Raw genomic sequence first — 15292 nt, 5'->3', positions numbered from 1 at the left:
TACTCTACCATTCAAGGAAGCTTTACATCTTGAGCAAATGCATAGAGTTTGAAATGAGTTGTTTTGTGTTTTCTGGAATTTGGGGTATTCGCCATCATATTCATGGAAGGTCGATTTACAGAGGCTGCCAGTAAATGCAGATTCCTGGGCTATAAGACATCAGCTCAGATGATTCCTTTGAATTGCCATGAATCATGCTCATTCCTTAGTATATTTATTATACATTACATTTTTTCCTTCATAGTCTGAGAAAGCCTTCCTAATTGAAAAACCAGGAAATAGTTCATTGTTTCTTAAAAGCGGAAGGGATAGCACTTACTTACAGTAAGTCTCTGCCTTTCCAGTCAATAGTACTGACTTATAAAGCCTGCTGCGGCTTTCCTCCCAGGGAAAGGAAAAACCCTTCTACATGTACTAGCTGCACACTTACCACAGCCTCTGGCAGATATCAGAAGCATTTCAATAAAATCCAGCGCGGAAACGCAGGTTTTGTTACGCTGGCTCCAACTGATAATCAGCGGCAAGAGTTGGACAATCTCAGGAAAAAATGACCAGCAAGACTACATGTGGTCTCAAATTCTGGGGGTGGTGAGGGGCGGGGAAGCCTGTGTTTTCAAGTAAAATGGGAATCTTTTCTGTGGAACCTTGGGACACCTCCTGGGCCCCAGCAAGTCCCCAGCCCCAGCAAGTACCACTTCCCGGCAGCTGGAGGAACTGCTTACACTGGGCAGTGTCTTACTTCTGCAGAGAACAATGGCTTATCCCAGGGGCCATTCTTGTCCCCAGTGTGGTCCCACCCCTCCAGGGACATGAAAATGGACACTTGCATGAATGACTTTCCCTCAGGGTCTACAGCCCTTTGGGGGGGGGGGGGGGCGGTTTCCAAGGATAGTTGCATTAGTTGCATCCAAGGATGCTTTTGCTATGTTGCTTTGTTTTGTTTTAATCACAACTGGTGGGGGAGGCAGGACAGGTGTTTTTACCTGGGGTTCAGGGAGGTTAAGGGGTCTTTCCTAAAGTCACATAAAAAGCTTGGGTGGGAGAAAGATGGCTCCAAGTTTCTTGGCGACATTGTCTGGAAATTTCCCATCAGGACATACCTAGTAGGTGGAGTTTAAAAGCCGGTAGCCCCATTGTGTGTGTGTGTGTGTGTGTGTGTGCGTGCACACACATTTGATGATAAAGGACTAACAGAATAGCTTGAGTTTCTGTGTGGCTAGAGGGGATTTCATTTGAAAGACAGATCTAACAAGGTTAACCTATAACACAGATGTTGACTTTTGAGACTCTTATTCTTCAGCCTTCTGGAGTTACCCTGTCCTATGATATTTAAAGAAAAACTGTTTGTACATCCACCTGACAAACAGTGGAAACCCCATCATGCCTCTCCCACCCCTCACGCCCACAGGGATTCTCCAGGTACTTAACGATTTTCCTGGTGACTTCAGGATTTTACTGAGTTCCCAGTCTCTTACCAGTGCCTCGCTGCACAGCTCTCCTTTTCTGAGTTTTTAAAAAATCCCAGGATATCCTGTATAGGATAGTTTATGTGAGTATTTGAGGGTCATGCCCAAGAGCCAGGAGCTGGAAGGACTACATTGCTGGAAACCATGTAAAAGTGAACAGTGATTTTCAAAGTTTTCTAGCCAATGTAGTCATGCCGGTCTGAATGACTGTGTGAGTAGAAAGAAAGCCTATCTTCCTTGAGACCTTCATTACCGTCTGCTGAGAAACTGCTGTAATAACTAACAGGTTGATATCTTGCCTTGGAGTTGTGTGACTCACAGTAGATTCAGCTGGAAGCAATGGTCATTCCTGCCATTGGGAGCCTCTCACTGGCCACCACTCCTTCCGAGGGCCCAGTCCCTCCACACCTTCTGCCTGTTCTCTCTTTCCCCAACCCCATCTCCTCCTTTAAGTTCCCTCAGGCCCCTTCTATTCTAGTTACTTCATGCTCTTCCTTCTGAGATGCCTTGCAGAAGTTTATAATTCTTACTTTATTATGTACTAGCAGCAATACAATCTTATCTCCTTTGAATATTTGATTTTCTACTTCTCTCTCCTGCCCAGCCCACCCCTGGCCCAAGGGTTACCCTTCTTAACTGAAATGGCCCATTGTAGTATTTTGCCATTAATTCCCTAAGGATTTCTGTTTCCAGCTTTTTACATTAACTTTCTTTCCCCACTTTGTCACATGATTAAAAAAACAAAACAAAACAGGACTTGATGGGTTTATTACAATCCTCAGTGCACCTCTTAACTCTTCTTTAACAATCTTCAAATGGGGCACCTGGGTGGCTCAGTATGTTGAGCGTCTGACTTTGGCTCAGGTATGATCTCATGGTTCAGAAGTTCGAGCCCTGCACTGGGCTCTGCACTGAGGATGTGGAGCCTGCTTGGGATTCTCTCTCTCTCTCTCTCTCTCTCTCTCTCAATCTCTCTCTCTGCCCCTCCCCCCACTGTGCACACACTCTCTCTCTCAAAATAAATTAAAAAGCTTAAAAAAGTCTTCATATTATGGCATGTAGTGGATGCCTACTAAATATTTGCCAATGGAATGTTTATGATGGAATGTATAATGCCATGTAGTTTTGTTTTTTAGGATATATTAGGTGTGACCTAATGTCAGTTCTTGGCATATCTTTGAGTGGACGCTCGAAAGATGTTTGTTAAGTGAACATCTTCCAACAAAATAACCTGTTTTCTGCCTAATCCAGTGCAATCTGTTGGGCTGACCACCATGATGTTAAATAAAAATATTGGAGTATAGTGTCATCTTAGGGTCACCTTAGTTTTCTAGTTATCATGGTTGATTAATTCATTCATGGGACAAAATTATTTAGAATGAAAACAACTATATAGCATGATAATCCCTTCTATAGATACACCACAACTTAAAAGTCATTTTAAGAACATTATTTTGGGGGCACCTGGGTGGCTCAGTCATTTAAGTGCCTGACTGTTGATTTCAGCTCAGGTCATGACCTCACGGTTCATGAAATCGGGCCCCGCATGAGGCTCTGTGCTGACAGTGTAGAGCCTGCTTGGGATTCTCTCTCTCCCTCTTTCTGCCCCTCTTCTCTCAAAATAAACAAACAAACAAAATAAGAACACTGTTTTCAAGTCTTCTCCTCAGAACCCTTTGAAGTAGATCGTAGCTGTCCCCTTCTCCCCCGACTACATTTTGCAGATGAGGAAACTAAGACCCAGAGAGATTTAAGCAACTTGGTTAGGCTCACATATCTAACACCTGATGAATCAAGAACTTGAACATAAGTCTACTAATGCCAAATCTTCAACATTTTATGCTATATTACAGCTTCCCTGATTCGGAAGCAGAATACCATAACTGCAAAGTTTTCTTTCCAGTGTAGATGTTTAAAAAATATGTTCTTTTGCAAAAGCATAAAACACATTGATCAATACCAATATAAGCCTTCAGTCTAGAGTTCAGACCATCAAGTGCACAGCACAGCACACTTTGAAAGAGGCCTCATAAAAACACAAAGTTGGAATTGTCTCCAAGGACCTTAGCTAAGTAGACTGAATCTAGTGGGGAAAATAAAATCTTTTCCCAGAGTTTCATGGGAGTGGAAACTGGAAGATTGAGAGCTTGTGAGAAATAACAGATACTTTAAAAAATGCTTGATTCGAAACAAAAGAATGGCGGAAGAGTTTTAAAAAACAAAAATAAAAATGGTATAACATTTGGAATATTTTTAGAATTATATAATTTTAGTGCTGAAAGGGACCAGAAAGAACATCTAAAACTCCCCGTTTCAGGGTGCCTGGTTGGTTCAGTCAGTTGAGTGTCTGACTCTGGATTTTGGCTCAGGTCATGATCTCAAGGTCGTGGGATTGAGCCCCATGTTGGGCTCTGCACTGAGCATGAGGTCTGCTTAAGATTCTCTCTCTTTCCCCCTTTGCCCTTTTCTCTCGCCTCTGTGCCCCTACTTGCACTCTCTCTATCTCCCAAAAAATAAATAAAAGTAGAACTCCCCTTCTTTGACAAAAAGTAGTGATACTTTTGAATCACAACCAGTATCAGCTACATAATTTTTGGGGCCCAATGCAAAATAAAAATGTGGACCCCCTTGTTCAGAAATGATTAAGAACTTCAAGATGGCAACCACAGATGATTAAGTCAAGTGTGAGACCCTCCTAAATGTGGGGCCCTGTGTGACTACTATACAGGTCACACACCTGTGAAGCCAGCCCTTGTCACAGTATTTTTAATACCAATATTTTACATTTATATGGCACTTTATAGTTTACATAGTCTTTTCACAGATATCTATTTTCAGTTTCACAAGAGCTCAGTGGAGTACAATGACCATTGCTTTAATTTTAAAACACTTCCTCTCAAAAAACAAAAGAAAACAAAAGCCATTTCCTCTCAGAAATGAATTTACTGGGGCACCTGGGTGGCTCAGTTGGTTAAGCATCTGAATTTGGCTCAGATCATGATCTCGTGGTTCGTGGGTTCAAGTCCCACATTAGGCTCTGTGCTGACATCTCAGAGCCTGGAGTCTGCTTCATATTCTGTGTCTCCCTCTCTCTCTGCCCCTCCCTGCTTGCACTCTGTATCTCTCTCTCTCTCAAAAAGAAATAAAAACATTAAAAAAAATTAAAAAAAAAAGAAATGAATTTACCAACCATGACATTCTGATCAACTAAAATGATACTAGACCTCTTGTACCACTTATATTTCATAGTATGGTGAAGTTAGCAGCTTATACTATTTTAAATAGGAAGCAGTTAATTTGCTCATGGAGAATCAGTCATTCAGCAAACTCTTTAGCACTTACTGTGAGCTGGGAGCCTTTTACTAAGCATTTCAGATACTTAATGTGAACTTCACAGAAATGAATATATTTCCGATGTGCTGCAGAGCATGCTGAGAATCTGAGAGGTCAAGTTAGATGTTCAAGGTCACAAATTAGTGAATGAAATAATTGGGCATTGAATATTAGTTGTTAGACTGTTCTGTGATGCTGTTTTTTCCCAATGTATTTATTTACATTCAAGTTAGTTAACATACTGTGTAGTATTGGCTTCAGGAGTAGAATTTAGTAAGTCGTCACTTACATACAACACCCAATGCTCATCCCAACAAGTGCCCTCCTTAGTACCCGTTGCTCATCTAGCCCACCCCCCCTCCCCTCCAGCAACCCCAGTTTGTTCTCTGTATTGAAGAATCTCTTATGGTTTGCCTCCCTCTCTGTTTTTATCTTATTTTTCCTTCCCTTCCCCTATGTTCATCTGTTGTGTTTCTTAAATTCCATGTATGAGTAAAATCATATGATATTTGTCTTTATCTACCTAACTTATTTCACTTAGCATAATACACACTAGTTCCATCCACTTTGTTGCAGATAACAAGATTTCATTCTTTCTGATTGCCAAGTAGTATTCCATTGTATATATATATATATATATATATATATATATATATATACCACATCTTCTTTATCCATTCTTCAGTTGATGGACGTTTGGGCTCTTTCCGTAATTTGGCTATTGTTGATAGTGCTGCTATAAACATTGGGGTGCATGTCCCCCTCAAACCAGCATTTTTGTAACCTTTGGATAAATACCTTGTACTACAACTGCTGGGCCATAGGGTAGCTCTATCTTTTAAGTTTTTGAGGAACCTCCACACTGTTTTCCAGAGTGGCTGTAACAGTTTGCATTCCCACCAACAATGTAAAAAGGGTTCCCCTTTCTCCACAGCCTCCCCAACATCTGCTGTTTCCTGAGTTGTTAATTTTAGCCATTCTGACCGGTGTGAGATGGTATCTCATTGTGATGCTCCTTTAAAAGTACTGAGGTCAGTAAAATGAGATACAAATGTAAATTTCAAATTGTTTGCCATGGAATCTAAAAGCAAGTCACAGAGTAAATCACTGTTCTCCTTTTTCAACCTCTTTTGTCTCTCTCCTTCTTCTTCTACTTCAGGTTCCACAGTAGAAAGCGCAGAAGTACAAAGAGGAAAGTTTCATATATTTTAGAAGATTGGCTAGTAAATAAATTAAAAGTAAATTAATTGACCTGAACCCCGTCCTCCAGGCAGAGTGCTGATTCCTTACTTAATATGCAGGAGCTTTTCCACACTTTTGAGCTGCCTCCCAAGTTGCACACAGCTCTGTGACGGTTTTGGCCAATGAACTACAAACAAATGACATGTGTCATTTCCGGGCTGAGGTAGTGAAAATCTTCTTCTTGACTCTTTGGTTCTCTCTTCCCCTGCTCAGTCATCCTGGAAGCCATGTGTGGAGATATCGGAATCACAAGACAGAAGCGTATTGGCTCCCTGAATCATCACTTGGAAGGGAGTTTCCTGGAGAGCCATGGGTCTTGCAGTGGACTTTTCGCGAGCAAAATAAATTTTCATGTGAAAGTCCCTGGGCTCTGGGAGTTTACTACCTTAGCATAAGCTAGTAGGACTCTGACTGATACATAATCTTCCTCTCCTTCTGGCTTAGTTCCCCTTCCCTCTTTTTGACCCTTAGGGTCCATAATTAACATATATAAAGGCGGTCAAAATTCCTCCTCAAGCTGCTTTTTGTTTTACTGGAAACTTCTGACAGCTGGCCAGTTTCTGCTATTTTCAAAGATTGAGGCCTCAAGCCATCTGATTTGACATGAAAAACAGGCATGACCTAAAAGGTTGAAGGATTTGAGAGCATCCATGAGTCCGAGGCTTCAACGATTTTTAGGTTTTTATAAAATGAGTAAATTTAGGAAAAAAGTGGTTAAATGGCGGAAATGATAAGCAGAGAATTGTCTATCTTCCTAGCCTGCGTACTTGTTTTCAGGGAAATGTTGAAAGGGAAAATGTATTCGCTTGTTTTCTTCAGCCAGGGATGGTACAGGAGAAACAGAATCCCCAGGCATGACCATAAATCTTACGGTTAAATAGCAATATGAAACAATTAGTTTTGGAAACAAGATCAAATGAGATGTGCCCATGATCCAAGTAGTGAGATTGTTTTCCATACGAAATGTAAGGGCATGGATTTTCCTCAGGGAAGTGGTCAGCTTGGACCAAAGAAATGTTTCCAGAAAGTTAGCATGGATGTGATGCCTGCTCCCATTGCTTGTTCTGTATGAAAACTGTAGCATGTTTTGAGTGGGAAGCACAGGCTTTAGAATCAGAAGCAGTGCCTATTGCTAGCGACGTCCCTCAGAGGAAGCCAGCTGTCGGCTGAAGGTCATAACAGTGTCTACCTCGCAAGGGGATTGCGAGGAGTTAATGAGATAGTGAGTGGAAACTCTCAACCATGCACAGAGGGAATGCCCACTAACCACTAGCTATGATTCTGGAAGGTTCTGAGGACTGGAAATTCTTTAATGAGGATGACTTGAATTTTTGGAGACAACAAGTTGCCATCTGGAGTCAAACCTGGTGAAAAAAACAGAACCAGCCATCAAACTCACAAAACTTGAGGCAACGTGAGCCGACAAGAATGTTTTCCTCACACGTGGGTTAATTCCATGGTGTCGAGGTGGCTGGAAGGGAGACAATCTGTACAGCATCTGAATTCGTCCTGGGAAAACAGCTTCTAACAGGAGAGAAGGTATTTAAGGCAGAAATAGAAGCAGAGCCAACGTAGGGGCACCTGGGCGGCTCAGCTGGTTAAGTAACCGATTTCAGCTCAGGTCATGATCTCACAGCTAGTGAGTTTGAGCCCCGAGTCGGGGTCTGTGCTGACCGCTCAGAGCCTGGAGCCTGCTTCTGATTCTGTGACTCCCTCTCTCTCTGCCCCTCCCCCACTCATGCTCTGTCTCTGTCTCTCAAACAAAAATGTTAAAAATTAAAAAATAAAAAAGCAGGCAAATGTGAGCACAGATCACACTAGGGATAGGCTGTAAACTAGTCTGGTGGGAACAAAGGGAAGGTGAGGCCCGAGATTTGGCTTGCAGCTATCTTACCTAACAGTTTGAATGTGGCAGTGAAATATTTTTACTTGATTCATTTGGTGGTGGGGAGCCCCTAAAAGTGTCAGAGTGAGGGGGTTAAGGGCTGGACTGAATGGGAAGGAGATGGGTGGGGAAGGTAGCAAATGGAGGACCCCTAAAATAACACGGGGGCGAGGAGGTAAGCTGTCCTGAAATTGGGGCGATGGCAGTAAAAGAGAAAGGATTTGAGATGGAACGTTCATGACTTGGGAACAAAGAGAAAGGAGTGTAACATGGTCACCTCGTTGGGGACCTGGTGCCTGGGACAATGTCGGTGCCATTTACCCAAACCAGAAAGCCAGAAGAAGGGCCTGGAATTGGGAAGCAGGGGGGAGGGGAGTTTTCTTGGCCACATGTTCACCTTGGGATCATGGTGCATTTGTGTGGATGTGTCCCAGGGTAACTGCAGTATGAAAAATGTCCCTTGTTTGACAAGATGTCATAGTCCGACTTGGCGGGGTGGGGTGGGGGCAGGAATGGAGCCTGCGTGTGACTTGCTGCTTTAATGCCAAGCTGAAATGAACTTTGGACGTATTCTTGCACTAGCAATTACTTTGGGCCATGAAAGCTTTGCAATCTTGTAGCCACTAGTCATTTGTGGGCATGGTTGGCCACGTGCCCCTTCTCTGGCAAGGAGAGATGAAACAGATCTTTATAGTACCAGTTGGACACACAATTACTAATAATTATAATTTGCACAGACATCAAGTATCCAAGTAAGAAAATTTACCTACAGGAGGACTAGGGGAAATCGGCTGGAAACTTGGCCCAGGAAAGAAAGAAAATAGAAAAGTAAGAGCTACAAATAGGAGGCTATAATTTGACTTCTAAAAGAAGAGGGAAACATGGGAGTGAATCAATAATTATTGAGTTCCTTTTGTGTCCCAGAGTTAAGTGCTGGAAGCACTAAGATGAATAAGACACATCCCTCAGCCCTCAGTCTAGAGGGAGACAAGTCTACCTTCAGAATGCCATAGGAAAGTATGCTGAGTTTTGTAGTAGAAGGGAACACATTTTCTTTGGATGCACCTCCACTTAAAATGGGGGCATGAGGGATGGGAGTCCATTTTTAGGTGAAAAAACTGAGATTCCAGGAAAGTTAAAAGGAGTTGCCTAAAGCCACATAGTGTGATTATTAAGGCTGCATTGGTTACAAGTGACAGAAACCACATTCAAAGTAGTTCAAGGGTTAAAGAAAAAAACCCAAACTCTAGTGGCTTATGTGATGAAAAAATACACATGAGGGTGCAGGGGGTGATCTGACACTTTTCCTGGATCTGGGGTCCTATCCGTGCCCTGTCTTTGACTCTGCTTTGTTCCGTGTGGCTTCCCGTTCAGAAAGCCTCCCATCCATGGGGAGGGAAGATGGCTCTCAGAAGCCAAAGGCCATGGTCCTTCCAGCTTATAGTCCACATTGACCTCCAGAAGCATTTTGATGGGCCCTGCTTGGCCACCTTGGCTCAATCACTGAGTCAAGTGAAGTTGCACGCTCTGATCATATGCCATACACTGTGGTGTGGTGGATGGTGCCACTCGATTGACATCTCAACCAGAATCATCTTCAGCAGGGAGGGACATTTCCATGATGAAATATATGGGTGCCATCCCCAAAGGAAGGGGACAGACACAATCCATGTCCATTGTGCACATGTTAGGAAGATGCAGAGGTGAGCTGAAAGCCCAGGTTGCATTCCAAAATCTGTGTCTTTCCATCATCCAAAGCGCTCCTGCTCCTGATGAATGAGAGCAGGAAGAAGGTCGGGTGACAGGGCAACTGGAAAGGAAGGCAGAAATCATTTGGGGAGGCCACACCAAAGAAGAAATGGGAAGAGGAAGCAGGAGAAGTGGGCTGGTGAGATACTGTGGGAAAAAAGAAAGCAAGGATTAAGGGGATGAAAGGACCAGGGAGCCTTTCAGGGCCCTCAACCCCCTCCTCTGGAATCCCTTCCCAAAGCTGCTGCTATTTTTCAGAAAGCTTTTTCCCTCCTCCCTTGTTAAGAAGCTGAGAACCAAGTGCCCCATTAATCTTTCAGAGGCCACTTTGGCTTCTCAGCGGCAGAGATGCGCACATTGGCTTGGCTGCCTCAAGTTCATTCTCCTTTCCAGAGGCAATGAGACTTGCCAGAGTCTCTCCATACTTGTTAGGTCTGCAGGGACCAACAGCTGTTACCACGGTGGCTTGGTTTCTACTGGGGAGATAGTTGTCAGCCCTGTCATTTGCCCAGGCTCTCCAAGGCCATATTCCTTTTTCTCAGACCTGAGTGTAGCGAGAGGAACTCAGAAGTCAAAAATAAACCCAGACCTTGATTTGCCACCAGCTCAGTAGGCAGCTGCGATGTGCCTTCTCCAATGCGGTGTGTGGTCAGGGACCCAGGAAATTCTTTCTCCTAGCAGTTGGGGGCGGAATAGAAAAAAAAAAAAAATAGACACATGTGCTAAAGAACAGCATGACACAACAGTGGTGCAACCAGATTTTTTTCAAAAAACTTAAATATCACAAAAGAGACTGTTTTGTATACTGTCTTCCATGAACCAGGTCCCATGTTGGGTGGTGAAGACACAGGGCTGAACCAGATATGGAGGGTTAGGAGGGGGATATTTTCTCTTGTTCTCAGTGTCTCCTCCATGTGGAGAAAGTACAGCTGGGGATGAAGCGGTTGCTGTTTCTCCAACCTTTCACGCCCTCTTCCTTGGAGAGACTGGGGGCCAGGCCATCAGTCAATTTGCAAGGGGTTGAACAGTACACTTGCAAAGAGTAATATGAGACATATTTGTCTCGAGTCCGCCATTTGGGTTCTTTGGAGTCACATTCCAACCGCAAAGCCTACTCTTACGAACTGAATTGTGCCCCCAGCCCCCAAATTCATCTGTCGAAGTCCTAGCTCCTAGTACCTCAGAATGTGACTATTTGGAGATAGGACCTTTAAAGAGGCAACTAAGTTGAAGTGTGATCTTTGGCAGTCGGCCCTAATCCAATATGACTGGTGTATTTACAGGAAGAGGCGATCAGGACATGAACACACACAGAGGGAAGACAGTGTCAAAACACAGGTAAGAGAAGACAGCCATCTACAAGCCAAGGAGAGAAGCTTCAGAAGAAGCCGATGCTGCTGATACCTTGGTCTTAGGCTTCTGGCCTCCAGAACCGTGAGGAATGTAATTTCGGGTTCTTGACACCACAGTCTGTGGTATTTGCTGCAGCAGTCCTCCCAAACATGCATCCAGAAAAAACTGTGAGACTAGGCTGAGTCGGTGTCCCCCTCCACCAGCACATGCTTTGTGGGGAAGTTCGCTCAGTCTAGTGTTCTCTGGGTTAAATTAATAATAAAGCTAAGAGTTTGGCCTCCATCTGCTTTTCTTGTTGTCTTTTTTCACATTTTGCTCAGATGTTGGCTGAAGTAAGCACGCTTTTTATTGGCTTTCCTTAAAAACTTCAGCTTGGACAATGGCGCTCAGGATAAGCCAAATTCTGCTGTGGTACCAAGTAACATTAGATCTCAATGGCCTAACAAAACAATAAATTATCCCTTGCTCACAATCTGTTATCAGCCTGCCAAGGTGGACCTTGGATTCTACATACCCAATACAGCTGTGGAGGGAGACTACTCATCCTAGTCACTCAGCTACCCAGAGCCCCATCTCATTACTGAGATCCATGGTCTCTGTAGTGGGAGTGAACAAACATGGTGGAATGCACACTGGCTCTTCAGTGTCCCTCTAGAAAAGACACACATCCAATCATATTTCACTGCCCAACACAAGTCATTTTATCATGGCTAACAATGGAAAGGGGTGGAAAAGTATAATTCTATCCCATTCCAAAAGTCGGCGATCTGGGAATATTTGTGAACAGCCCTAATAACCACCATATGGATCGTTGTTACTGCCCCTGGAGGAGGTTATAGGAGGAGGTTATAGTTTAGAGAAGGATGAGGAATTGCTCCCAGATTGGCATTCTTCTCTTTTTCTTTTTTTTTTTTTTAATTTTTTTGAATGTTTATTTATTTATTTTGAGAGAGAGAGAGAGATAGAGAGTGAGCAGGAGAGGGGCAGAGAGAGAAGGAGACAGAGAAGAGCCCAGTGTGGGGCTCGAACCCACAAACCACGAGATCACGACCTGAACTGAAACCAAGAGTCAGACGCTTCACCGACCAAGCCACCTAGGTGCCCACCAGATGGACATTCTTGTTTGAAGAAATTGACCTACTGCAGTATGTGCATGACCCACTTGAAGGTCCTCAGATGAGACAAGAGTTACTTCCCTCAGAAGTGAGGCCTTACAATGGAGAACTATAGCCATAGTTCTGCTCATTCAATAAATATTTGTTAAGCACCTATTAACAGGCCAGGCACAGGCACTATCCTGAACCTTGCAGAATTTGAGGGATCCCTGACCTCCCACCTGCTAAATGCCAGTAGGATTCCCCCAATCATTGTGAAGACAAAATACCTCCACAGACTTCCAGTCTAAAGCAGGGTGCGATTATGGCAGAAGCGGTCTTTTTTGTTAACTTTTTGTAATAGAAAAAAAGGAAACACGCTATTTTTGGGGCAAAGCATTCATTTTACAGCAGGTTTGGTGGTCATGGGGAAGTGTTTGGGGCAAAGAAAAGTAATAGGTTTCCATCTTGATGCTCCAAAAATGAGTCATGGGATGATCATCATAGCTGTAGGAACTTCAGAGAACGTTTAGGTCTTTTATTTCACAGGCAGACAAAGATTTGGGACCGGGTTACTGTGAAATTTAGTTTTGTTTTTTTCTTTAATCAGGACTTCAGATAGGGAAAGAAAAAGGAATCCTCTCTTCCTCACTATCCAGATCACAGCGCCCTCCTTCCAACACCTCCTACCTTCATGACTCCTACACGCCATCTGCCTGACCATGACTTTGGACTTGGGTGGGTGGGGCAGCAGGTAGGGAGGGGGAACAGAAGATTAAGAGGCAATGAGGAGAGAGAAGAGAGAACACTTGGAGAGCAGGTGGCTCCCCTCTAGATGTGGGGAAGGGGAATTCAAGTCACAAAATAGTAGACTGGGCCTCTGGCTGAGGCTCACACCAACACAAGTCAGGGAGAAAAAAGAAAAAAACCACGTGGTGATCGCTGCTGAGAGGGAGCTCTGATGTAAACACCAAGCAGTATCATTGTTGCTGCTGGTATTTATAGCCAAGTTTCTAAAACTAGCTACCTAAGGGGTCAGCAGAACTCTCTGAGAAGGAAGGCAGGAAATTGACTTGTAAGCGTCATCAAAACTTGGTTGGTTTCCTCTTCCTCTTTCAGACTGACAACATGGTTTTAAAAAGGATGAGAAAGCACTTAGCTCGTCCTGGCGGTAGTTACTCCAGATGTGAGATCACCTGCTTCAAGATTTCGGCTGAGGCTTGCAAATTTGTTTCATCTAAGTCCTTAAGCTACTTTCAAGCCTTGGTCCCTGAAGCAAAATTGAAGGTTATAAAAATAACCCCCTGGTACGGCTCCCAGGCTCAAAGGCGCCCTGCCCGCCTCGGCTACTCTCATGGTTAGAACTGCTTTCACTCTGGGGCCGCCCCAGAGTTTTCAGAAATGACCGGGAGGCCCTGAGGGACACAGAGCTCCATTAGGAGCATTTTGTTTCATCTCCCTGAGCAGCTCACCGGGATGTGGAGGGATCATGGGAAGGGCCTGTGGGACGGTTGCCAATGGCACCAGGACGCAGGGAGTCGATTCATAAGTCAGTGCCTTCCTGTGTGAGAATATTCTGCAGCCCACCTCCACGTAGACCAGCCTGCGGCTGAGAGGAGGGGAGGAAACCACTGACCCTCTGCCACTCTCTGCAAGCAGGCACACGTGTGCAGCTTAGGAAGGAAGTCGAGTGGATGTTCCCAGGTTCCTCGGGGTGACAAATGTTAATACTCCACGTGCAGCTATAACCAGCAAATACGTCAAGAGGTGTGTGTGTGTGAAACGGCAGAGAGAACTCATTTTATCTGAGGACACTTCGTTCCCACTTTGGGCTACCTTTGTTCCTGTGCCAAAATGGATTGTCTGGGACCCCAAAGCACCAGCTGGTGCAGGTTCCTTCATTTCCTTTGGTCTAGGAAGCAGAGGACAGAGGACTGGATACCCGCCATCCATTGCGAATTTTCTGACAGCCCTCGGCGAGACAGACTATCCTTATCGTTTATCTCTAACGCAACAATGAGGAGAAAGAGAAAATCAGTCTTTATCAGATGGAAGCAGTTGGTCTTCGACTGGAGCAGCTAGTTCCCAACACCTTCTCCGGGAGTACTGCCAGTTTCCCAAGTTCAGAAGCAGTATGGCATTGTGCTCCCAACACAGAGATGAACTTGAATTCCGGTTTGGCCGCTTAATAGCCGCATGGCCTTGGGTAGGTTACTTCAACCTTTCTTGAGCATCTGAAAATGAGAATAAGGACTCCTACTTACTTGACAGAGTTACCATGGGATAACAGAAAATCGTGTTCATGTAACACTTTGCCCTGGATCCCATAAAAGGTTTTGCTACTAGTGCCTTCACTAGTAGATCACTGTGCCTTCGTGATCATGTGGGGACCTGAGCCACAGTTCTGAGGCCGGGGTTTGGGAGGCAGAGTGGGTTTGGGGGCTTGGGTGGGACCAGCCAAGGAGCAGCATCTAAGGGAGGGCTGAAGCACAAGTCCCGGACCCTGGTCCGAGCAAATAAACCCCAAAGGACTAGGTAGGGGGTAGGATACAGTTATGGGGCCACTGGTTGGGAAATAAATAAATCAAATCTGAGCATATAGACTCCCAGTGGTTGGTAAGAAGTGAGGCCTATAGTCTAATCCCTGAGGCCCAGAAATGCAGCAGAAAGGTGTATTTTATACATTTTTATAGAATGTCTGCAGACTGGATTCCACCAGGGAGGGCATTATGAAGAACACTGAGTCAGCCCGGATATTCACACGGGCTCTGTTGTTCGTGTTCCTTCCTCTATTCATTCACAGGAACACAGTAACAGCATTCAGAAAATCTGGCTCTGGGCAGAGCCAAGGTTCTCATTATCTTGTCACAGAAGTCCAAGGTTCTTTCAAGAACCAACTCAAGAAAACTTTGTAGGAGTCTCACCCACCCAGCCCATGGGGGTCTGGCTACATCCAGCTTCACATCTTTTCAACACTTATAGCACAGAATGAGACAGTGATGTGTCTGTCCTCTCTGCCAGAACCTCTACTGGGGATAGAAAATCACCATCTACCTGGATAATTGCACAGTCAATACAATGTCTGGCCCACCAATCATAGCGGTTCAGAATTACTACTTTGAGGGAGAACAGCTTGGTAGATACGCATTCACAGTGCTTGTAACCAGGCA

General features: G+C 44.4%; 1 protein-coding gene across 7 annotated transcripts in view; it reads left to right on the top strand.

The window, feature by feature from the left end:
* Nucleotides 1–11310, top strand: part of LOC147578935 (uncharacterized) — a 175251-nt gene extending 163941 nt beyond the window's left edge. For all 7 annotated transcript variants that reach the window (XR_015253377.1, XR_015253376.1, XR_015253375.1 and 4 more), the window contains one exon: nt 10959–11310. Coding sequence is in view for 4 of the 7 variants with exons in the window: in XM_086712464.1 (XP_086568590.1) it covers nt 10959–11017 (59 nt within the window). In the remaining 3 variants the exon portion in view is untranslated. The remainder of the gene's footprint in view (nt 1–10958) is intronic.
* Nucleotides 11311–15292: the final 3982 nt, after the last annotated feature.

This window comes from Puma concolor, chromosome B4 (assembly GCF_028749965.1).
Source record: "Puma concolor isolate L17-30 chromosome B4, mPumCon1.1.hap2, whole genome shotgun sequence".
Taxonomy (NCBI): Eukaryota; Metazoa; Chordata; class Mammalia; order Carnivora; family Felidae; genus Puma; species Puma concolor.
Note: the sequence above shows the minus strand (reverse complement) of the source record. Positions and strands in the feature narration are given on the sequence as shown.